Here is a 24471-nt window from a genome sequence, read left to right on the forward strand (position 1 = left end):
GGCTGGATGTGGCTCCGGGCAGCCTGGGCTGCTGGTTGGTGACCCTGCACATAGCAGGGAGTTGGACCTGGATGAGCACTGTGGGCCTTTTCAACCCCATTCTGGGATTCTGTGATAAAACCCAGACTTTTCTCATCAAAAAGCTGCCAACCAAGACAGCATGTGGCTCAGCCCACCAGTCCCACTGGTCATTGTGGCTGTGGGTTGTGAGGTAGCTCCATTACCAAGAGATGAGTTTAAATGAGTCCCAATGTCTGGTCCTTAATCTGCCCCTGATGTGCTGATCCCCTGTCTCTCCCCCCAGCTTGCACTTTACAGCCAGCACTGTCTCTCAGTCCTACTTGCACAGCTCCTGGCACACCATTGACGTTCTGACAGCTAATTAACTATTAAAAAAAAAAAATAAAAAATAGCAAAATAGTGTTAAAATGTCCTCTCACAAAAAGATATAAAAATTAAAAAGGACTTGCTTAAAAATGTTGTGGGAGTCAATACCCACTCACAAGCTTCAGCTAAATGAGTGGGCAAGAGGTGGGGTGAGGAAGAAGGGCTATTTGTGGGCGAAGGGATACAGAAGGAGCCATTGTGGGCTGCCATCCTTATGCAAGCCCTGGAGCAAGCATCTCACTGTCTGGGTGTCTCCTACCTTCTTGCCTCCTTCATGCTGACATCAGTCCTCCAGAATCCCCCCTCTTGATAGAGTGATTGTCTTTGTACTGGGAATCTCAATGGAAGGGGATTTGCTCACAGAGGCTTTCAACTCACTGTAAGCAAGACAGAACCACAACCACACCATAGGGATGCATGCTGTGGGGTATGGCTGGACTTGGTGACCTCAATGGTTTCTTCCAATCTTTATGGTTCTATGAGGATGGTAACAAGGATGGTGCCCAGCAGTGCTCCACCCTGCAGACCCTCTTTTGGTCTCCTCCACCTGGTCGTGTAGCCATAGCCCTTATGGTCAAGAAAGGGCCATGAGCAGAGGGTGAGTAAACCAACATAGAGCTGAGCTCATGCCCTGGGATCCATGGGGAAGGTCTCCCCTCTCATTGGGGCATGGATCCTCCACCTCTTGTACCTGTTACCCTACAAACTCCTGTCCTGCTGCCACATTGACTCTGCACACTGAGAGAAATCAGTGACAGTGCTGCATTCATCTCCCTCTGTGCCCAACCAATATCCTATGGGAACCTTGAGGAGGGTGCTCAGCAAACACTAATTAATTAAAAACTCAGCCATAATCCTGCTCCTACAACTGGGAAAGGCAGAGAGTTGTCCTTCTGGATTCATATCCATGTCCATCAGATCAGCAGCTCCTGCTGGACCCAGGAGTGCTTTCCCACTACAGCTGCAGACCCAGCAAGGATACTGTTGGCACAACAAAACTCACATTATTTCCATCTCACACCCACAGACAGAGCTGTAATTCCATCACAGAACAAAGGTCGGGAGTCTTCCTCCTCTCATACAATTTAGTTCTGACAGCTCATCAGGATGAGAGGAGATGGAGATTTCAATCAGAGTCAGAAATGTTGCTTTGCAAGACGTGTTCAGCGCATCCTTACACATCCTTTGTGTTTTGATGCTGTGCAGGTATTTAACACCCGGAACACATCGTTCCTGATACATTTATTTGCTCAGGAAAAGGATTTTTTGCCTTTGGAAAACAAAAAAGCATGTTAGTTTCTGCTTGAAATAACAATCTTTAATTGGAGTTCAGCTGGAAGGTGGGATGGCTATATTTAACCTCTGGAACTGGGGTTGAAATACCTGAGCTGTGCACACAGAGGGAAAGAAAATGAAGACAACACCAAATTCTTTTGAAACAGTTTCTTTTTTTTCCCCCCCATTTTTCTCCCTGAATGTTCACCACTTTTCAAAAGCAGCTACAAAAAAAAACCTCAAAGACCGTAACAATGCAGCACTCAGGGAGGGGAAAAAAGGCCACTACGTACAAAACAAACATGCTTTTTGGGGAAAGATGGAATGGTTTTGGTGTTTATCGGGGTTTCTTATCTTCCTCCGGCACAGTGTGAAAGAGGAAATCTGCATTTTATTTGACAGGACGGTTCAGAATCGAGGAGGAACATGCTCTCCCTGTTACAAAACCACCTGGCGGTGCATGCGGGAGGTCCAGAACACAACAGATTGACACATTTCATAGCATGCAGACTTTGCTGTCCGACCCACACAGCCCTTCCCTTCCCCTACCCCACAGACAAAGATGTGGTCCATGCCACGCACTCCACTTCCCCCATAGTTTCTTCTCATTCTGTAGTGAGTTTGCTCTTTTTTTCTTTTACATTTTCTTCACTTTTGATTTTTTTTAGCCCTAAATCCCAAGAGGCGGTATCCAAGGTAACAGCAGACAAGAGTCCAGATCTGCACATTATCGCCGTTTCTGCAAGTTTCATGCAAAACTTAAGCCATTTCTGCATGCAACACGATGCTGGTCGTTGCACTTCACATAGCGCTGGGGACATCTCCCCATTCACCACGATGGAGTTTGCTCACTGTGAAGCACTGATTTGCTTTCCCGTGGACACAGACACATGAAAAGACATCACCCCCCCCCTTCCCTTTCCCATTCCCCCCAACTGCCCCGAACACATGGGCACGTGCATCTCAGCACCAGCTCCAGCCACTTGCCTACACTTGCTCCACGGCATCAGTAGAGCCCCATGATCGCGGCTCCCACGTCCTTGGAAGGTCTTCGGTCCTTCACCAAAAAGTTAATCATGCTCTCCGACTTGATGAGCAAATTGCAGCCCAAAAAGAAGATGCCAAACACCACAGTCAAGGAGAGGACGCAGAGGACGGCGATCTGCACCACGCGTGTGATGTACAGGCTACGCTCATCGGGCACCAGCACCGAGGAGCTGCCATCGGGTGCCAGCACCGAGCTGGTCCCATTGCAGCAGGCCAGGAGCAACCCCAAACCCCGGGTCCTGTTGGGGTATGCTCCTTGCTCCAGGAGGCTCTGGTTGAAGAAGGATCCATTCATGGTCTACGTGGGGTCCCAACCGTCGGAGGAAGGCAGGATGGAGCTGGCGGTCCCCCAGCTGGTCTCACATCCCGCAGGCTCCGTGCCACCTCCTGCCTGTCTGCTCCTGATGCCTGGGCTGGAAGGGAAGGAAAGGTGTGCAGAGAGGGGCGGCGGGCTGCCAGCTGCCACCAGCAACTCAGCACAGTCACCCGAGCACGGAGAGGGAAGGAGAAGGGAGCACGGGGCAGAGGAAGGCAGTAGGAGGCGGTTGCATGCTCCCTGCCATGCTGCCACCCCGAAGCAATGGGGACTCCCAGCAGGAGCCGGGGGCTGATGCCTGCCGGCTGGGAGCTCCACGGATGCAAGTTCCCAGCTCAAGTCTTCCCCGTGTTCAAAGAAAAACCAGCAACTCCACCCCCTTGCAGCCTCCCCCCAGGACCGCCTTCCTCCCCCCTCCAAGCTCACCCAGGCTGCCCACCCCTTCCCCATGCTGCTGCATCCCCTCATCCTGCTATGGGGGCCCAAACCCACACCTGTGCTACCCCCTGGCTGTGTGCTAACCCCTGAGGTCCTGCCATACTGCATCCTCTCCCCCAGCCCTCCACCTGCTTCCCAGAGCAGCCCACCATGTCGGTGTTGGGCCTGGGTCACCAGCAGCTCCCCTGTTCCCCCCCACACACCCTCCTGTGAGCTTCAGGTCTGTGCTGCTCTCACCGATCCCTGCTTGCTGCTCTGTGCCACCCACTCCTTCCTTAGAGCAGCGCTGGCCCAATCCAGCCCCGTCCACCCCCAGCTCTGCTCTGTTCTTCTGTCCTACACTGACAACTGGATCATCATCCTCTGGCTGGGGGATGTTTACACCCAGGCACCTCCATTTCCCCTTCTCATGCTCCTTTATCCCCATCAGAAGGAAGCACAGTGATGCTGCACCCCGATCTCTGCATCCCACCCCCATTCCCAGCTCAGGGTCCTACAGCAGCAGCAGCTGTGGTCCATGCACCGTGAGTGGGTGCAGATGTGTTCGGGTGGTGCAGGACAAGAGATGGCCATGACATGGAGACTGTGCTCTGATTGATCTGTGTACGTCTCAGCTCGCTTTGCTTGCACAGCCCCCAGAGGGGATTTTAATAAACCCAAATGAGAATTGATAAATTGCAGCTAAAGACGTGAGCAGGAGGCCAGTCGGATGGGGGTGGAGGGTGGCTTGGTAGGAACACATCAGTGATTTCTCTATTAAACAGATGAGAGCTGAGTCTCTATATTTTGCTTTTGTGGCTTTTAGGGGCCCAAAGCAGCTTGCTTTGACTTTTACTTGTTGCTTTTTCCTCCTGGTAGCATTGCTCCCCCACACTCCATAAGGTTATTTTGCAGCAGAAGGAATGAAGCTGGAAGCCTGGATGGGACAAGGGGACGGAACCCCCTGCATTTAACCCCAGGGCCAGGAAAGATCCCCCTGGGAGAGCAGAGCATCCCAGTGGCAGCTCCTTTCCCCGCTGCCTCCGGGCTGGAGGAGTTTCTGCTCCCTCTGCTGGCTCCAGTTCCAGCTCCAACCTGTTCTGTATGCCGGAACAGGGCACTGCAGCATCACACAGGGATCACAGCCATCCCCTGGGGACACAGGGACATGGGAACACTCAGCTCTTGGCTGCTCTTCACCTTAATTCAAAGAAGGGCTTCACAATGCAGAGCATCCCACGATTGATTCCCCCCAGCTCAGTTTTTGTCCAGCTCTCCAACTCCCAAAGAGCAGCAATGAGAGCCCATGCTCTACCCAGTGCCTCCCACCCTCGTGTGCCCCACATCCCCATCACAGCAGTTCTTACAGGACAAGCAGCAGCCAGGAAAGGGTTCAAGGACTCAAATACATATTTATTTATTTTTTTTATCCTTTTTCCTTCTTTTTAAAAGGCTTTGGAAGCATGAGCTGGAGTATCCCACTCTGCTTGCACACAGGGCTGTGTCCATTTGCTAGGCCAGGCACCCAGGACAGGACCCCAAGAACCATGGGGATGTGGCACTGAGGGACACAGTCAATGGGCACAGTGGGGGTGGGTTGGGTTTGGGGATCTGAGAGGTCCTTCCCAACCTTTACAATTCTATGACCCTAAGAGGACCTGTGGGACTGACAGCTCGGCCCATTGAAGCACAGATGCAGGTTGGGCAAAGAATGGCTTGAGAGCAGCCCCAAGGAGAAGGATCTGGGGGGTGTTGGTTAATGAAAGACTCAGTATGAGCTGACAATGTGTGCTTACAGCCCAGAAGACCAACTGTGGATCGCAGTGTGACCAGCAGGGTGAGGGTGGTGATTCTGCCCCCCTGCTCTGCCCTCATGAGACCATATCTGTAGTATTTCATCCAGTTCTGGACCTCATAACACAGTTATTCCACAAGATGGAGTTACTGAATAGGGTCCAGGGGAGGGCCACAAAGATGATCAGAGGGCTGGAGCACATCCTTCATGAGGACAGGCTGAGAGCTGGGGCTCTTCAGCCTGGAGAACAGAAAGCTCCAGGGAGACTTTATAGCCTTTCCACTACTTGAAGGGAGCCAACAGGAAAGCTGGGTTGGGACCTTTTAGAAGGGAAGCTAGCAACAGGACAAGGGGAAGTGGTTTTAAACTGGAAGAGGGAAGATTTAGGCTAGATATTAGGAGGAAATTCTCTGCTGTGACAGCTGTGAGACACTAGAACAGTGAGGTAGTGGATACCCCTCCCTGGAGGTGTTCGAGACCAGGCTGGATGGAGCTGTAAGCAACCCAGCTTCAATTGAAAAGCAGCACTTTATCAACACTACATGAGGACCGACGGGTTTCTCTGGGTCCCTCCTTAGCAAATCCACGTCAGCGAGGCAAAGGGAAGATCCCAGAAGGAGAATGTCCCCTTAGAGCAGAGTCCCGACGGCCGCCGGAGGGCAGCAGCTCTGCAGGGAGGGTGGGATGAGGGGGAAAAAGCGACAACGGGGCGAATTTTCAGGCCAAGAAAGTGCCGCTATTGGAGCCGGGAAAGCCTCGGTTCCCGTGTTGTCTCCATCTGAGGGTACGGACAGATGCAATGAGCCCCACGCAAGCAGCGGGGGAGGGCTCTGTAAGGATCTGTGCCTGCTGACTGTGGGAGAAAACCAGCACAGCCAGCAGAGAATCAGCTCCAAATCACGTATCCCAGTCTGAATTTCCCTCCCTCCGTGATGTCGGGTTTGTACCCATCCCTCTGCACAGCTCCGGGGCTGTTCCAGCAGGGATTCTCCCACCTGAAAGACTGCAGAGAACCCACACTTTCATTGCAATACGCATGTGCTCTGTTTCCCCTTAAATCCTCACGCTCTGAAGCAGCTCAGCCTCAGCAAGTTTAAAACCCACGCGGCCGAAAGGGTTAATGAAGGGAGGGAGTGAGCGAGGTTTTGCAAGCAATTAAACCCGGTAGAAGAGCCTGCTACAGCCGGTCCTGCACTTTGTGCCCAGGTTCATTAAGACCTTTTTAGAGTCGAGAGAAGGAATAAGCACAGGGATCTCCGGGGGCAGGACGGGAGGAGGCACTGCCCGACTGCAGTTCGAGTGACGAAGCAACGTAGCTTCCTCCGGCCGCCCAGCTCGGTGTGTATGTGTGTCACACACACCCAGCGCATGATTCATCCCTTGGACGGCTCTAAACCATCTCAAAATCACACGGCGGGGCCGTCCCACACCCCTATAGCCGGGGTTCGGAGGAGGAGATGGATGAACTCCGAGTCGTTTTCAGCATCTTGGTGCTCTGCGCTGCTGGCAGCTGGGGTAGGTGTGGGGCTGGAATGCTGGGTTTGCCCTGACATTGCATGCAGTGCTTGGGTTGCGTGCTGTCATCCCTAAACCCTGGGATTCTCTTCATTCCCACGCTGTCGGGAAAGTCGCTCAGAGGGGTGGCAGGCAGAAGGTGACCTCAGCACAGATCCCCATTGCTGAATTTACCCTATTTTCGGGGTTCCCCGCTCTCTTCTCACTTTGGGCAGTGTGAACTCAGCCCTTTCTCCCTGTGCAGTGCTTGGCTGTGGTGCTGGTTTGTAGTGGGAGCACTGGGGTGGGCTCTGTAAGCAGGCGGTAAGGGCAGAGCGCAGGGTCAGCAGTTGCTGTATCCACCTCATTTTAGGGGGTCAGCATTCATCAAATCCATTTTTCTCCTGTTCTTTTGGTGCTGGTCTTTCAAAGCCCTGATTTCTGGCACCGGAACAAACGCAGTTTGCGTTGTTCAGAACTTTACGTGCCTTGTGGAGGAGCAGCCCAGGGAAGGGAATGTCCTCCCCAGGTGCTTTCCTGAGCTCAAATCAGAAAGCAAATCCCGCAGCCACAAAAGGGTGTTGTTCAGCTCCCGGTCTGTAAATCAACCTCATTGTTTTGGAGACCCGACCCGAGGGGATTTGGGTCAATGTTATTTTGGTTAAAGAATGCTGGATTCGCTGGGTTCCCAGGAACAGCCCGAGGCTGCGATGTGCTGAGCCAGCTGTATGGATGCGCTCACCCCTAGGAGAGTCTGAGTTTGTAGGGTTGCACTTTTGGGGCTGTGCGTTTATCCGGTCCCATAACCATCCTGGGACATCTCCTCTGCAGGAAGATGCTGGTAAATGAGGAAATATTCCAAGAAATGACATAGCCCCGGATGGAGCTATGAGCAGGAGCAGCCAAAAAAAGCCCAGCTCCCTATTGCTTAGTCAAGCAGAAAACCCAGAGATGATGTCAAAACAACTTGTATCCATACCAAGTATTTCTAAAGCATCCTTATCAAGAACTCTGCATATTAGCAAGGGGAAAAGCTGGCTCACACAGCACACGGGGTGTAGGCTGAGGTCTGAGTAATTTCTCCCAGCCAGGGAAGGGGGATGCTCAGCCACAGACGTCGGTTGGGGCATTCCAAGTGCATCATTTGCAGTGCGCTGTCTGAACACTTCTTGGCCCTGACGGTGCTTCCTGTGCTGCTCATGTCAGCACCCCACGTTCCATGCATTGGGATTTCTTTTCTTATTTGAAGACCCGAGTCTTCAGGAGCAGCTCGTTATAGGAGGGCAGCTGTTTTCATAGTAATGAAAACAAATAAAGGCAGCTTTTGCGCTTTGGTTGGTTCGCTTTTATGACTGGAAAAGAAAAACCAAGACCTAAAAATTAGTGGGGAAAAGAAAATAAATCAGATACACAGAGTTTATTAGTTTAGGCTGTGCTGGAATCTTGTTAACCTGCTCATGGCCAGGCAGAACTCAGAGGGCTGTGAGCAGGGTGTGCTCAGCCTTCAGTATCCCCTGCTCTCCTCCAGACTTGGTTTTGCAACCACAGCATCTTTGCTCCTTGATGCATCCTGCTGTGTCCAGCCATGCAAACAAAGCTGTAGATGACAAAATAGGGGTATTTCCCAAGGTAGGAGGTGAGGCTGGGGACAATCCCCTTCATGTTCACATAGTGATAACAGCTCTGCATTAAGCACTGCTGGCACCTGGGGGATTTGGGCTCCTCCCAGTGGGTCAGAGCTGTGTTCAGCTGTGTTGAGCACACCAAGGATGGCTCAGTAAAGCCCCACATCCTCAGACACATGCCCTGGTCATGGGACGATGGGGCAAACCACCTGATTTATAGTCCTGGGTACCAAAATCAGGCAGAAAATGGGGTCCCCAGCACAGAGGGGGGGTCCTGGGCACCTTTGTTCCACCCCAACCAAGGGGACACAGTGCTGCTCTGGGATGTTAGTGAGGCACAGGGCTCCCCTGCATCTTGCAGTTCAGAAGCTGCTCCCAACTTTGGGCTCCCACAGAGGCTTTCTCACTGTGATAAGCTACAGCTGGGGATTTTGGTGTATGCTGAGAGCTCTGGGTGTGGGTACAACCCCAAAACTGAGCAAACACGAGATGCTGCAGGGCCATGTGTCTAAGCATGGTGTCATTCTCTGTGTCCCAGCATTGGCCCCATGCTCAGCTCCTTGTACCACCATGTTCATGCAGGAACATGCATCCACACTGCACAACACCCTTCATGCCAGAGGGCACAGACACACCAATAACTGTAGCTGTGGCTGTGCCCAAAGCCCAGACCTCACCGTTCTGCTGTTTCCTCTTTGTGTTTCACAATGTATTTCCTCCCATTTTTGCAGAAAACATTGCAGCTGCAAAGGGAGGGCCTTGAGTAGGGAATGAGGGAACATAGGGGGATCACAGCAACTTCACACTGGTACTGGGAGATCTCAGGGCTGCAGTGGGGGCACACAGCACCCATAGGGCCCAGCTGCCCCATGGATGCTGGGGACCACTGTACCTCAAGAGGGAGGAAGAGCTGAGGGTGATGATGTCGTGGCCATGTCCCCATCCCCTCATTGCATCAGCTGTTGGAACCAGAGAGCCATACAGTTCCCAGCTCTGCCCTTCCTGCCCCATGAGTGGACATGATATCTTCCAATTGAGGTGTGCGTCTCCTGACATCCTCACTGCCAATCCCACTGGTGGAACAACAGATTTACCCAGAGCGGTATCACAAGCAGCTGTCAGCTTCATTTTGGTCAGAAGCCACTTCTCTTTCTTTTCTTTCCCCCAGCTGGAGCAGGTGGGACAGTTTGTTACACCCAGAGCTCACCACAGCCCCAAAATACCCACAGAGAGGCACCAGGGATGATGTCTCCCAGGGCTGCAGGGTTAGGGACACAGTAAGGGGCTGGCAATGGGTTGGCAGGTGGGAGATGTCAGCAGGATGGAGCCCAGCTGGTGCTGGGCTGTGGGGGAGGTGGCTATTAAATGAACAGGGAGGGAAGCACTGGATTTGGAGCTGGGAAAGGGGTGAGGTTATGTATGTGGGATTGGGCTTTGCTTGCTGTCTGAGTTCATAGGGCTGTGTGGTGGTGGTGGTCAGCAGGTAATGACAGCTCTCTGTTTTGTTGTTCCAAGGGAGTAACATCTGCACTACCCGAGGGGTGACCTCCTGCAAGCAGTGCCTGGCTGTCAGCCCACTCTGTGCATGGTGCTCTGCAGAGGTGAGTGCTGGGCTGAACTTGAGATGGGCTTTGGGCTGTGGGATGGTGTGTTGCAGCTACATCCAATTCCGTCTGTTCCCACTGTGTCTAAATACACCCCTCAGTGGCATCTGGTAGTGGCTATAGCAGTGTGCACCATGGGGTTTGGTCTGGGTTCCTGCTTTGCTCTCAAAATCTACCCCTTGTCTGGGTAGGAGCTCTGGGAAGTGCTGCTTTCGTCCATTGACAACTCATTTTGTCTCATACTGTGTGCTTGGAAAGTTGGTTCCCTTTTTGTTGGCTTCTTGAAAGCTCCTTGTGAAGCTCTGACTAAAAGGAATCTGATTCATGGAAAGGCTGGAGAGGGGATTTAAGAGAAGGAAAAATAACACTGATTAGAACTTGTGTTTGGGTTTAAATGCCTTTTAACCATGGGAAAATGGGGGATGGGAAGATGAGGATCCTGTTTTAGGTTATGGAGTTAAAGGGGACGTGAGGGCTGAGCTATGGCTCTGAAATCCATTATCTGGGTGTGGGTGAGATGTGGGAAGATGTGCCACTATGCTCTCCAAAAATGCTGCCCTTAGGGTTGGTCTATCAGGGGTGTAAGAGAGGAAGTTCCCAACAATGATGCATCTGGTGAGCTGCAGATAAAGGGGACTTATGGCTGCAGGGCTCAGTGAGGCACTGCTGTAACAATGCACTCCTTGTGTGTTGCAAGAAAGCACAAAGAAAGGTCTTGTCTTTGTCTCCTGCTTCTGCAAATGTGGAATTCATCCACAAATGGGGATGGGGAGAAGACCAGGAGTATTGACCTGATCTGTGGGATGATCCCCAATTGCTGCCCACCTGTAGGTCCCAGCAGATCCCATTGTGTCTCCCAGCATCTTCCCATTGCAGGGTGCATAGAGATGCTCATGTGGATGAGCCCCATTTATCTCCTGCAAGGAGTGGCTCAATTTATGCCATGATAAGGACTCAATCCTCTGTCTGCTCCTCCCCAGCCTGGGCTACTGGTGTGTTAACACTGCAGTTGGGGCTGTTATGGTTTTAGCTTTTTGTTGTGCTCTTACCCCCCCGACATCAGCAAAGGTTTCCAAAAAAGGCAATATTTCAGGCACTGTTTGGGGTTGTGCTCGTGGACGGACGTAACAAGCAGTGGAAGAGCGTCCCACTGCAAGCAGCCGGGCTGTGCAAACTACTCACAGCTCTGCCTCCAACATCTGGAGAGCATTGTCTTAATTTAGCAAATTTAGGGCTTTTTGCTGAGGGTTTGTTTAATATCCCCGGGGTGGGTGAGGTCTCTGATCCCCCCTCCCTTTTTTTAAAGGCAGAGTGCCCCTTCTTGCACTCTTTCCTTTCCCACCCAGGGTTAACAGTTACTCCTGCTCTAGGCTTTGGGCAAGAGGGGAATTTTGTTGCTGTTTCTTGTGAGCTCAGTAGAGAACAGCTGACTTTATTTTTCTGGAGCCCTGACCACCCTTACCAGCTAATGGATGTGCCCACCCAATTACTTTCCCTTAGGGGAAAAGCCAGCTGAATCTTAAAGCTCTGAGATAGCTTTAGAGAGTATCATGGCAGATTTTCCAGGGTCTCACCTACCCTAAATATCAACTGCTCCATTCCCCTTAGAGAGAAGGGGGAGGCAGTGCTGGGCCAGGGCTTGGTTTGGAGAAGCTGTGGAAGCTTTTAGCTTGATCTGCAGAGATGTCTATGCCTTGGGTCCTCCCACCAGCTCCCCTGCAGAGAATCCCTCCCTGTATGTGGTTGCTTACGAGATGAAAATGGAGATGCCCTGGAGACGTGCATTGTGTTGCAGTGGTGATGGGGTGGGATGGGGCTGGTTCTGACAGCACCCTGCCTGGCCCTGTTCCCTCTTTTGGGGTTTAGAGGTGGAGATTGGGGTGAACCCATTAGATACCCAGTCCCAGAGAGAGCTTGTGCAGGTGGGAGATTGAAACCCTGGTCAGAGAATGACAGAGTGGGTAAGGGGTTGGAAGGGACCTATGGAAGTCACTGATCCAGCTGCCCAGAGGGGATGTGAGTTGAGGAGCATCTGCAAGGAGCTGTGGGGTGGTTTGTGATGGAGGTGGGACCCCCTGCCCTGCAGCATCTCCTTCATGGGGAGCCCTTACTGGTGCTGCTGTGCTAGTGGGTCTGGTCTGCCTCTGAGTCACTCCATCTCCACGTCAACAGCCTTTAGGAAATGGAGAAGGATGGTGGTTCTGGGGTGAAACAGCTTCTGCATGGGTATCTCTTAGTAGGAATTATACTGCTGATCCTGGGAGGGATGTGTGCCCTTCTGGAGCACACCAGAATCTCAGGGTATCACCAAAGAGTCCAGAATCATAGTTAAAAACCTTTCTGCCCATCTCTCTAGTTCTTTCCCTGCCTGGGACAGGAATGTGTGTAATGACTGATGAGTTCTTTTCTGAGCCCATATCACCTGGGAAAGCTCTTGGTGGCCATGGGGATATCTCTGGAGGTTCAATGGCCTCAAGGGTTCTGTGCTCTGCAGTGAGAGCCTATGGGGGTGAGCTGGAGGGATGCAGGGAGTTCATGTGGATGGACAACGTGTCCTGTGCACCACAGCGTGCTGCGTAGGGAGGAGTGGGAGGCCACCAGGGAGGAACACGCCTGCTGATGTATTTTCTGGCTATTGCTTGTGCTGAGGGAGGAGAAAAAAGCAGACAAAGGCCACTGCTGATGGGGAGGGCCTCCTGGTGCTTTTTTTGCACTTTTCCTCTTGTTTGCATAAAGCACACAAATCAATTCCTGGGTTCAGCCCACCTGGATCCAGGGGAAGCAAATAACCTGGGCTGTGGAGCTGTGGTGATGGGGGGAGTAGATCTGCTTCTCTCCCCTCTCGGGGCTCCAAATGGAGAAAGCTCCGTTCTGTGGGAGGGAAATGGAAGAGCCCCACCGAGGGGAGGGCAGCAGCAGAGGAATTCTTCCCTTATTAGTCTTGATGGGAAACGTCACCCATCTCCGGGACTGCCTGGACCCCTCTGTATACCCTGCGATAAGGGCAGGAAGCTTTCTAGGAAATTCAGAGGGGGGGTTGGAGCCCTGCTGTGACTTCACACTTTCCATTTCCTGCCTCTGACAGACCCTTGATTGCCTCTCCCACAGCCCGGTGACTTTTTGCTCCTTCTCTCCTTATTTGGATCTCTTTTCCCTCCTGCTGGGCTCCAGCAGGAAGCCAGGGAGCTGCCGATAAGCAGAGCTGCACTCAGATGGGAGCACTGGGCTTTCCTGCAGCAGAACTGACTTCACTTACGTCAAAGTTCCAATGATTGCACTGAACACTGGGGAGAAGTTGGGCCATCTTATCCCAGAGTTTACAAAAGGCAATAACACTATTAAAATACCCCAAACAATGCCTGATTCCCTATGCTTTTGCTCTGCTTCACCCTCTTTGTGCACATACAGCCACCCCATTAGAATGATTTCCCTTTTAGCTTTGCCAAAACCCACAGGTGAGGCTCCAGCTCCTGCATCTCATCTTGGGTTTGGCTCAGTGGAGCTGTCCATATTCTCCTAACCATGTTCTGTCCCACAGGTGGTGGCACAGTCGTCCCCACGTTGCGACCTGCTCACCAACCTCCTGCAGAATGGCTGTGGGAAGGACTTCATCGAGTTCCCCAGGAGCAGTGTCACGGTCGTGGAGGAGAGGCCGCTCAGTGATAAGGGCTCAGGGGGGTCCACCACCACCCAAATGAGCCCCCAGAGGATCCAGCTGAACCTGAGGCCAGGTAAGAGCCTGTAAGATGCTGTGGGAGTAACAAAGAGAGGTCAAATGATGGATGAACCATCCCCACAGCCTTCTGGCTGAGGTTGTTTCACACCCATTGAGGACAGTGACAGGTTGGGCCTGTGACAAACCCCCCAGCAATGTCTTCCAGTTGGGCAGTCTGCTGGCTGATGAGCGCCATTCATTCTCTTGTCTCAATCCTACAGGACCCCAGGGGGGTAGGATGGGATGAGGCTTCAACATCTCATGAGGTTGTTTTATGAAGCCATTTAAACCTTAGCTACCAATTTCTTGGTGCCATAAAGCTGACACCAAACTTTCACACAGGATTTCACAGGGAATTTGATGAAATAAATGTTCACATTTTACTCCCCCTGATTGATGTCCCCTTTGGTGTCACCCATCTGAGGTTTGGGGGAAGTGGAGAAAAAATGGTGCCTTTGCTGTGGCTGTGCTCTTCAACACACATAATCCAGCCCTGCCCTTGTTATCCATCCACTCATGGATGTCCTGGATCAGCTTATTCAAGCCCCAGGACCAGCTGTCAGTGGCTGATAGCACATCCTTAGTGTTGGCCAAGGGGGGGGGGTCCTGAAGCGAGTGACAGCAGCTCTGAAGTGTCCTCCTCAACACCCAGTGTGAATGTGTAGCTGCTCAGTGGCTGTTGCTGCCTTTAGGTCAAAAGGCATCATTTGGCGTGAGATAGTGTGCTGTGCTAGGGAGAAACAGTCTTCAGTTTGAAAGTGAAGGCCGGATGCTGAAGGTTATAACAAGGGCACATCCCATGAGCTCAGTCCTCATAGTTTTAGCTCAGTGAGGAAGAATGGATGTTCTGTGGGGACAAAGTTGGGACTTCTGCCTGCATGAAGGTATAGGCGGGTTGGGGCTGGGGTTCTTTGGGCTCTCTTTGATTTTGAAAGCACCTTCTCCATCATGAAGATCAAAATCTCAGATGTGCAGATTGAGAAGGAAACATGAAAACAATAATGGAAGCTGAAAAAAAAAAGCTTTAATCCTTGACATATAAGAGGTGGTTTGAGAAGGCTACAGCTGTGTCCCAGCTTATGTTTCCAAGAAGTGCTTTTGAAGAACAAGAAAGAAGCTTTGTCTCTTCTAAAAAGCAGAAAGAAAAGGTCAAACCTGAGTGTTTCAGTGCTTTTATTTTTGTTTTTCGAAGTGTAGAAGTCATTGAAGCTGGCCTGTTCCCCAGAAGGTTCTGTGTAAGAAGGTTTTTGTTTCAATGGGAAATGTTTCATCAAAAACCTTGGTATAGCAGGGGCTGGGAGGAGCCCAGGGGAGCAGGATGGAAAAGGAATGGAGGAGAAGCCAGGAGATTCTTGGGGGGTCTCAGGAGCTTATAGGGTCTTAAAGCAGCCACAGAGTCCTCTGGTTGTCCCTATAAGTCTGTCTGCCTGCATGTAGGGTGTTCCACTCCATCCACTGTGTGTTGGCCACGCTTATCACAAAACAATCAGATGACTCAGCTTTGAGCAGGAGAATCTTCTCAGACTTTAGTAATGGGAAGCCTGGAGAACAGGAGCCGTGGGGCACATTGCCTTCTCCAAGGGGTACACAGCATGCCTCATGTATAAGCTCCCTGCCCTGAGTTATTTACTCCTTTGTGTGCTCAGCTGTGGTATCCTCCTCCCAGCAGCTTTAGACCATCTCCTTGGGCTTCTGGGGGACAATCTCTTACTCCTCTGCCCTGTCTTGTTATAGATGACTCCCAGATATTCCGTGTCCAAGTGCGCCAAGTGGAAGACTACCCTGTGGACATCTACTATCTGATGGACCTGTCCAACTCCATGAAGGATGACCTGAGGAACATCCATAACCTGGGTACCAAGCTGGCCAGCGAGATGCGCAAGCTCACCAGCAACCTTCGCATTGGCTTTGGGGCCTTTGTGGACAAGCCCATTTCTCCCTACATGTACATCTCTCCTCCAGAAGCCATCAGGAACCCTTGTTATGAGTAAGTCCCAGGTTAAGGGAGGTCTGTAAGGATGGGGAAGCACTGAACTGTGCTTGCATAATCCATGGATTTCAGGAGGGTGTTTGATTTTGGGATCAGACAGTATTTTTGTTGAGGATCTAAGGAAGTTTCTCCTAAAACTCTCAGCAGGACAGAGGCTAAGAGATGATCTGAGCCCAGCTTCACTATAACATGACAGGTTTTTACAAGGTTGTACACCAGCTGTGCCCTCAGGCTCCTGGAGTAGTCAGTTGGATTCCTTCACCACATCCAAAGGAGGACCATAGGCTGCAGGGTGGAGATGGGAGCTGGAAGGACCCATGAGACTTGTACCCTGACAAATCTTTTCCCACAGGATTGGGGAAAAATGCTTGCCCATGTTTGGATACAAACACGTCCTGTCGCTCACGGATGAGGTGATGCGCTTCAACGAGGAGGTGAAGAAGCAGAACGTCTCACGGAACAGGGATGCACCTGAGGGTGGCTTTGATGCCATCATCCAGGCCACAGTGTGTGATGTAAGGGCTAAAGAGGTCTGGCTGGGGCTGGAGAGGGTCATCAGGCTGGGCCTGGGGCTTGGCACAGGGCACCCACTGTACCAACACAGGGCCACAAGCAGCTGGGCTGAGATCTAGACAGGGTGAACATTCAACATTCGAGGGGATTTCTAGGTACTCAGCCAAGAAGAGGAAAGAGCACAGCCTTTATGGGGTCCTGGGAGGTGAGAGGAGCAGAGCAGGTGCTCTAGGGACTGACATGTTGATCCCATGTCAGCCTTGCAGTAACCACCCAAAAGAATGTCTTCTTTGCCTGCACATTGATTTTTGCTGGAGATGGACATGTGCCCCTTAATTGTTAGCAACCATGATTACCACTCTAGCAAACCAAAGCCTGTCTTTCACCTTCCCAAGATATAATCTGAGGGGGCAGTGAGGGCAACAGCAATGTAGGGCACTCACAGCTGCACCACTAGAAACTGCCTTTGGTTGCAGGAGAAAATTGGCTGGAGGAATGACGCATCCCACCTGCTCGTCTTCACCACGGATGCCAAGACGCACATTGCACTGGATGGCAGGCTGGCTGGCATTGTGCAGCCCAACGATGCCCGGTGCCACATTGACAAGGATAACTTCTACTCAGCCTCCACCACTCTGGTAAATCCCAACCCAAGTGTAAAGCTGGGGGTCCCAAATCTCTTGTTGGTGATGAGAAGGGTGGTCCATCTGTGCTTGGAGAGCTTGATGGAGTGGCTAGGAATGCATGTTCTTAGGGTATCTCTTCCTTTCTCCAGGACTATCCCTCTCTGGGCCTGATGACTGAGAAGCTCTCACAGAAGAACATCAATTTGATCTTTGCTGTGACAGATACAGTTGTTGGTCTCTACCAGGTAATGGTTGCTGTGCATAAACCTGCATAGGGGGCTGCTGGGGCCCTGAGGAGGACTTTTACAGCTGGCCACAGATGGCTGGGTACAACCTGCTTGACAAAGCACCCTCAGAAGCTCACATGTGCATGGGAATGGGTTGACTGTTTACCTGTCATAAGCAGACCGTTTTTCTGATGCTGTTTCTCCAGAACTACAGCGAGTTGATCCCAGGTACAACTGTGGGCACCTTGTCCAGAGACTCCAGCAACGTCCTGCAGCTCATTGTGGATGCCTATGGGGTGAGTGTGCAGTGCTACCACATCCCAGTCCCATGGGCAGCAAGATGTAGCGACTTCATCTTGAGTTGCAGTCACCGTCACTCACTTGCCCTGAGTTACTTGAAGGAGAGCTGTGCGCTGTGACAGCCCCAAAGAAGCTCTATTCCTTCCTACATCACCACTACAAGCAGCCCAGCTGCTCCTAGCATCTCCCCAAGCCCTGAGCCAACTGTGAGCATTTGCCTCCACCCATGCACTTGGGAATGTGAGGATGGGAGATCATCCCTGTCCCTTCCATCCTCTAGAGCATTCCCAGTGGGAAATGGCATTGCCTAGCTCTGGGAAGTCTTGGAGCACTGGGGTGCTTTCTTGCATGCATGGGAACATCACTGCAGTGAGGAGGCTGCTATGGGTGAGCCTCTGCCCGGCTGTCTTCTCCATCATTCCTCTCTGCTCTTCTAGAAAATCCGCTCCAAGGTGGAGCTGGAGGTGCGCGACCTTCCTGAAGAGCTGTCCCTGTCCTTCAATGCCACCTGCCTCAACAACGAGGTCATCGTTGGGCTCAAGTCCTGCATGGGGCTCAAGATTGGGGACACGGTGAGGCTTCTGCCTGGGATCTGCTTTTCTCTCTTTCTACATAGTGGTGCTGAGAGTTCACCTGATGTTCTGCACCTGCACTGTCTGATCCCCCTCCCACCTCCTGGGGGGGCTCAAGTTCTTTTAGAGGAAATCGGGGAGGGGGTCCAGCTGGGTGGGTGCAAGGGAGGAAAAACAAAAGCTTCTGTGAGTCCAGTGGATGCAGAATCTGTTGTCTTTCTGGATACAGCATGTGGGCTTATGGACTGATCTTTGCCTGGATAGTGGGCAAGTGTCCTGCTTGAAGCTGTGACACCTTTGAGAAGCCATAGGGGACTTGGTCAGTGCCATTTCTGGGCTGGCTGAGCTTGGGCATGGAGTAGACTGCAATGGGAACCCCAACGCTGCATGGGGGTACCAATGTCTGGACACACCTTTATGCCCCCAGGTGAGCTTCAGCATTGAGGCCAAGGTACGAGGCTGCCCACAGGAGCGCCAGAAATCCTTCACCATCAAACCCGTGGGCTTCAAGGACAGTCTGACCGTGGTGGTGAACTTCAACTGCAACTGTTCTTGTGAGAGCCAGGCTGAGGCCAACAGCTCCTTCTGCAGCAAAGGCAACGGCAGCCTGGAGTGTGGGGTGTGCCGCTGCAACCCAGGGCGCCTGGGCTCACACTGTGAGTGCTCAGAGGAGGAGTACAACCCCTCACAGCAGGATAACTGCAGCCCACAGCCAGGACAGCCCCTCTGCAGCCAGCGTGGCGAGTGTATCTGTGGGCAGTGCGTGTGTCACAGCAGTGACTTTGGCAAGGTGACGGGCAAGTACTGTGAGTGCGATGACTTCTCCTGCGTCCGCTTCAAGGGCCAGATGTGCTCCGGTAAGTGTTGTGCTCAAGGGTGTGGGGTGTGTTGGAGAGGTGTTTTCATTGCCCAGCAATGTGAAGAAGAGAAATTATAGGTTTTGGGGGGCCTGACATGTGTGTTGTCCCCATTGTTGGCTTTCTTAGCCCTGGGTGTGAAGCAGTGACTCCTGTTTTGGGAGCCTGTTCCCCAAAGCCTTGGCAAGGTGATGAGTTCAGAAGGGTACAAGCAGACTTTGATCCTTGGAGCCCCATCAGGGTGGCTGGGAGACACCAAGGGAAGTGGCTCTGCATTGCCAGCCCTTTCTTGTATCCCACCAGCCCTTCTGGGTCAGAGATGTTCCTCCACAGCAAAAAATCACCAGGGTGGAGAGGGAGGGGGTGAGGAGAAGCATTGGGATGTGACATCCCTCCCACTACCACCCACAGCTGCTCCCACAGAGCAGCATATTTACACAGCATCAGGCACAGAGGGCAAGGATGCCGATTGAGATGGGTGAGCTGTTAATTAACCCTGTTGTTTCCCAGCTCTGTGCCCTTCACCCATTTGGACCAAACCTGGCTGTGTGCTCTGGGCTGGGGAGGAAATGAAATGGGGGAAAGGTGGCCAAGCCCTCCCTGCAGGCACTACCCACAAACCCCATTCCTGGCAGACACCCACCCTATCTCCCAGTCAATGCCCTGTCTGACCCCACTGCCATCAGTCGTGTTACATTTCGCCATATCTCCCCAGACTTCCCCCATATTTCCATGCACTGTCGCACAACACAACACTGTTTTCCTGTGACTCAGTTCCTCGTTAGTAGGGTTACACATTTATTTCTCTTGCCAGTGCCCCCGAGGCCATGTCAGGGGATGGTGCCCAGCCCTCCCCAGCTGAGAGCAGAGTGAGCTGAGAGGTTGGGATGGGTCGGCGCGTGCCGGCTCTGTGGCATTTCCACCTCTTGCTGTGTCTGGTGCTGGAGTCAGAAATCGAACCACAATCCAAATAGCTGTGGGCTCTGGCAGGGTTTGAGGACGTCGGTCGGTCTGTCTGTCTGACTGAGCCAGGGGAGCATGCAGAGCTGGATGGGCTTTTCCCAGCAGTCAGTTTCCCATGTGTGATGCAGGGCTGGGAAATGACAGCAGGGGTTGACCAGATGTCCTGATTGAATCCCTAAAGCTTGGGTAGCTCACATAGAGCTGACTGAGCATCTCCCGCTGCTACCACAGGAATGGAGATAGCTCAGCATGAGATTTGGCTGTTTTCTTGTTTGGGTGGGATAAGAGGAGCAATGGGGACACAACAAACAGCAAAGTAATGGCAACAGCAGTGTCCCACCCTAAGGAAGGTGGAATGAAGATGTTCTGGGTGGTTGCTCCACCTTGCTGCGCCATGTGCCAAGTGCAGGAGCATCCCATGGGGGTGATCCATAGGGATCCATTTGAGGGTCCTAATGTCCTCCTGGCTGTCCCTAGGGCACGGGCAGTGCAGTTGTGGGGACTGCCTGTGTGACTCAGATTGGACTGGTGACTACTGCAACTGTACCACGCGCACCGACACGTGCATGTCCAGCAATGGGCTGGTATGCAGCGGCCACGGCACCTGCATCTGTGGCAAGTGTGACTGCACCCAGCCTGGTTCCTATGGGAACACCTGCGAGAAGTGTCCCACGTGCCCGGATGCCTGCACCATCAAAAAGTGAGTTGGGTTGGAGAGCTGGGATGGTTCTCTCATGCTTTGTGCCACCCTCTGCCCCTCAGCTCCTTTGGGTTGGGGTTGCAGAGAGCAAAGGGTGGGAGGGTGTGCTGCCTTGAGGATGTTTGATGCAGCTCATAGTATTTCTCCCTTCTTCTTTAGGGAATGTGTGGAGTGCAAGAAGTATGAGCGGGGCACGCTGGTGGAGCAGCAGTCCTGTGGCCGCGTGTGCCGTGATGAGATTGAGACAGTGCAGGAGCTGGGTAAGAGCTGGAATGGAGCACAATGCAGTTTTCTGCTTAAAGCATGGGTATTTGAGGCTGTGTGTGCCCCCACCATGAGGGCTCTGACAGCTGCTTGCCTCCACCCCCCCCAGGTGACAGGGGCAAGGATGCTGTAAACTGCACTTACAAGGATGAGAATGACTGCGTGGTGCGCTTCCAGTACTATGAGGACTCCAGTGGCAAATCCGTCCTCTATGTCATAGAGGAGCCAGGTAGGGCCTGGCTGGGGCTCTAATTACAACTCAGTGTGAAGGGTTTGCACTAACCTGGGGGCTTTGTACCTCCCAGCTAGGCTCTGGTATGACTAACAGTGCTGCTTTGTTTCCTGCTCTGTGCACCCGGGCTGTGATTGCCTGCCTGTCTCACATTTCCCCACACTGCCAGGTTGTTTCACCCCCCTGCTGAGCTGCCAAGGACAAGCTCAGCCCTCCTGCCCCGATTCTGGCTCCAGGGGTCTCATTTTCTTGAGACCGAGCCAGCTCCAGTCAGCCATTCAGGATTAAGGCAGTGATTGCACCCATGGTCAGGGATATGGCACTCCTTGCATGGAGCAAAGCTTCCAGCACCCTTGGAGGCTCATTTCAGTCAGTGTAGGGGGCTGTGTGACTACAGAGCTTTCAAACTCAAAGGTTCTGTAAGGAACCCCAGGTCTAATTGCAACTACCCATCCCCTCCTCAGCCCCAGCACTGCAGGTATAGGCAGCGTGTGGGGGGAACAGTGTGAATGCTCAGAGTTAGAGGTTCTAAAATGGTGAAGAATCAAGCACTTGAGAGACCAGAGGAGGCCCTGTAGACCACTCAACTGTGCTCTTCTATCCCACCAGAGTGCCCAAAGGGGCCAGATGTCCTGGTGGTGCTGCTCTCAGTGACGGGTGCCATCCTTCTCATTGGCCTGGCTGCCCTGCTCATCTGGAAGCTCCTCGTCACCATCCATGACCGCCGGGAGTTTGCCCGCTTTGAAGAGGAGAAGGCCAGGGCCAAGTGGGACATGGTAAGGACCAGGGGGGGGTGAGTGTGGTGGGTATGAGAATGAGTTCTTTATCCTCTGGGCTGAGTGAATCCAGATCCCAGTGCTCCCAGCATAAGAGTCCAGTCTGTGATCCCCAGCCCCTGGTCCTTGTGGACCAGCTCATCTCTGAACTGTGCCATGGTGGCACAGCAGGACCTGAAGTGGCACCAGCAGCTTGGATACCTGTGTTGTTCCCAGGGGCTGGGCACAGGACACAGCAGATGTCCCAGCTGCTTTTCCCAGTGTATCTCAAGTGCTTCCTTCCAGCATGAGTCTCTTACTCACTGCCCACACCAATGTTCCACCTCATGAGCAGATGGAACATTGCTGACATGGGATATTGGAAGGGCTGAGGCACCCACAGTATGAGGGAAGGGGCTGGGATGGCACCAATGCCTGTCCACCTCCCAAAGGGAAGGGATGAGGGGGTCCTTCCTGGGGCTCTTGCTGCCTTTCCTCCACAACAGCTTTCCCCTGTTTTCCCTATAAGATCCCATAGGGAGCAGTTAAACTGCAGAACATTAACCCTTCAAAGGTCTGCCCTCTGCATCCAACACTGTACCTCAGTTTCCCCAAGTGCAAAGTGCAGCAAACACTGATGCCAATCACAAAGTGACGCTGTTTGCTTCTTTTCCAGGGCAACAACCCATTATATAAAGAGGCAACCTCAACCTTCACCAACATCACATACCGTGGGAACATGTAGGATGCTGCACCCAGCACTGGCTGTGGGATCAACCCAGGGCTGTGGGATCTCCTGGAGTCCAGTTTACAACTTGTGTGTGTCTGCGTGTTATTTAACAGCCCCTTGGCTGTCTCTGGCCCTACTGTCCGTCACCTCACTGTACTGCAGGGATGTGCTTCCACAGCAAACCTCTCATCCTTACCTCAGTGGGCCAGCGGCCCCTCCATACACTGAACATGGTGACATGGGCCATTCTGCCTTGGAGAGACTGTGAACTGTGAGGTGCTCATTGGGCAGAGGGGATTTGGGTAGAACCCAAAGCCATGAGCTGTGTTCTCCTGCATGGTCCATACTGGAGGAACCCACTGAACACCTGCAGCCCCCATGTTGTTGCCTTGTGAGTTGAGGAATCTCAAGCAAACCGGACCACCCCCACCTTTCTGACATTGCTGTGGTCTGGGACAGTGCAAAGCAATGTCTGAGCTCTGTGTGACCTCATCCTTCCCCCCATGTACCACCAGCAGTCACCTTCCTGTAGCACCAGCTGTGCTGGTCCCAGTGTCTCCCACCACCCTTCACAAAGCACATGGATGTGTTGTATCCCTTGAGCTTGGCTCTCTAGGGAGCAACCTCCCAGCCTTTCTCTGTGCTGTTTGAGCTGTATCATGGTACTGTGCTCGGTTTTCTGTGTGGCTCAGGGTCCAGAAGAGCTGGCAGGGGTCAGGCTCTATCCTGCTGCCTTCAGCTGTGTCTCCTATGGTTTTATCCCCTGTGGAAAAAGATATCCTGGTGGCAGAGCTGGGTCTACTGTTGCAATGCCTGCCCCATGCAGGTCCTGGTACCTCTGTTCCCCTTGGTTCTACCAAAAAGCAATGGAGATCCTATGCCCCATGCCCACCTCTAGTGCCCAAGACTGTCCTGCAGGTGGTGGCTGTGTCCATTGGCCTGTCCACAGCAGAGTGGGAACAGGGGCAGCATCAAGGGTGGTGCTGGGTGGCAGCTGGGGCTGAGCCTGTGGGTGGGCAGAGATTTGCTGCACCTGTGGGCACTTCCCAGGGCACCAAATAAAAAACCTCAAACACTCAATGGTGTCATCAGCCAGTGCTTGCCCAAGTCAGTGGATGGATGGATGGATGGATGGATGGATGGATGGATGGATGGGAAAAAAAAACAAAACCGGATGGATGGATGGATGGATGGATGGATGGATGGATGGTGGATGGGTGGGTGGATGGATGGGTGGGTGGGTGGGTGGGTGGGTGGATTGGCATAGATGTCTCTATGTCTCTCCAGGGGGCTTTTTGGCTCACAGAGCAGCCCCAAGTCTACTGCAGCCCAGAGTTCTCCTGGCAGTTTCCACTCTTCACTGCAAGGCAAACAACTCCTGTTCTTCTGCAGGTCTCTGAAAGTTCTTCAGTGTGCTGGAAAAGCTCCCAAAGGAGGGAAGGTGGGCTGTGACTGCTGTAGAGTCACCGTGGTGGGCAGCTGGGGTGAAGTTGTGTAAGATGGGAGCAGAGTGCTGCCTGGGCACCCATCATTACTTCGCAAAGGGCTGCAGGGACACCTGGTGGCACCTTCCAAAGTAGCATTTGAGGAGCACAGGAGATGCTGAAAAACGCAGTTTGAAGGGGTGCAGAGTTGGACTTGTGAGGATGCTGGGGCTGAGTCCTGTAGGGTCATCTCAGTGGCAGCCCCCAGCTGGGGCAGAATGGTGGGTTTGGCTCTGACAGCTCCCATTTGCCATGTGGGATGGCCACACTCCACACAGTGGGGTCAAGGGGAGGCTCTGGGGCAGTACTCAATGTCCCCAGCTGTGCTGGCTGGGGGTCAGGGCTGGGGCTTTCCAGCTAAAAGTGGCTGCATGGGGGGCTGATCCCACTGGGTGTTATGAGCATAGTGCAGGGCTCAGCAAGCAGCAGCTGGAGGGATGGACCTGTACCTGTATTCAGGCCCTGAATCTTGTCCCCATCCCTGTACCACTCTTATGGAGCTTTATAGTCCCCATTGGAACCCAGTGCTTGCTGGCACAATGGAGATGAGCCAGGGAATTTTCCAGGCACTCTGTGACATCAG

At 52.7% G+C, this 24471-nt stretch overlaps 2 protein-coding genes across 5 annotated transcripts; one reads left to right on the forward strand and one right to left on the reverse strand.

Annotated features, from left to right (window-relative positions):
- Window positions 1–1815: 1815 nt before the first annotated feature.
- RPRML (reprimo like) lies at window positions 1816–3719 on the reverse strand. Of its 3 annotated transcripts, none has more exons than XM_015885996.1 (2): window positions 3701–3719; window positions 1816–3122 (listed from the first exon to the last, which is right to left on the reverse strand). In XM_015885996.1, exon 2 carries the CDS (start codon window positions 3002–3004, stop codon window positions 2669–2671), a length of 336 nt encoding a protein of 111 aa, XP_015741482.1. In that variant the 5' UTR covers window positions 3005–3122; window positions 3701–3719; the 3' UTR covers window positions 1816–2668. The 3 variants fall into 3 exon arrangements, with proteins under 3 accessions (XP_015741482.1, XP_015741481.1, XP_015741480.1); XM_015885995.2 differs by lacking the exon at window positions 3701–3719 and adding an exon at window positions 3667–3700; XM_015885994.2 differs by lacking the exon at window positions 3701–3719 and adding an exon at window positions 3613–3695.
- A 2707-nt stretch (window positions 3720–6426) lies between these two features.
- ITGB3 (integrin subunit beta 3) lies at window positions 6427–23484 on the forward strand. Of its 2 annotated transcripts, XM_015885943.2 has the most exons (15): window positions 6428–6752; window positions 9872–9957; window positions 13499–13691; window positions 15410–15662; window positions 16018–16180; window positions 16655–16816; window positions 16954–17049; window positions 17238–17327; window positions 17769–17903; window positions 18331–18760; window positions 20201–20423; window positions 20583–20683; window positions 20797–20916; window positions 21529–21695; window positions 22351–23484. In XM_015885943.2, exons 1-15 carry the CDS (start codon window positions 6695–6697, stop codon window positions 22417–22419), a joined length of 2346 nt encoding a protein of 781 aa, XP_015741429.1. In that variant the 5' UTR covers window positions 6428–6694; the 3' UTR covers window positions 22420–23484. The 2 variants fall into 2 exon arrangements, with proteins under 2 accessions (XP_032296787.1, XP_015741429.1); XM_032440896.1 differs by lacking the exon at window positions 9872–9957 and having other exon boundaries at window positions 6427–6752.
- The last annotated feature ends 987 nt before the right edge of the window (window positions 23485–24471 follow it).

The sequence above is a fragment of the Coturnix japonica genome, chromosome 27 (assembly GCF_001577835.2).
Source record: "Coturnix japonica isolate 7356 chromosome 27, Coturnix japonica 2.1, whole genome shotgun sequence".
In the NCBI taxonomy this organism is placed as follows: Eukaryota; Metazoa; Chordata; class Aves; order Galliformes; family Phasianidae; genus Coturnix; species Coturnix japonica.

Excerpts from the sequence above, each read along its gene's own strand:
- RPRML (XM_015885996.1), bottom strand. The coding sequence starts at position 3,004 with ATGAATGGATCCTTCTTCAACCAGAGCCTCCTGGAGCAAGGAGCATAC.
- ITGB3 (XM_032440896.1), top strand. The coding sequence starts at position 6,582 with ATGTGTGTCACACACACCCAGCGCATGATTCATCCCTTGGACGGCTCT. Across the intron at positions 6,753-13,498 it reads CTGCGCTGCTGGCAGCTGGG|GTGGTGGCACAGTCGTCCCC; the intron begins GTAGGTGTGGGG and ends TCTGTCCCACAG. Across the intron at positions 18,761-20,200 it reads CAAGGGCCAGATGTGCTCCG|GGCACGGGCAGTGCAGTTGT; the intron begins GTAAGTGTTGTG and ends GGCTGTCCCTAG.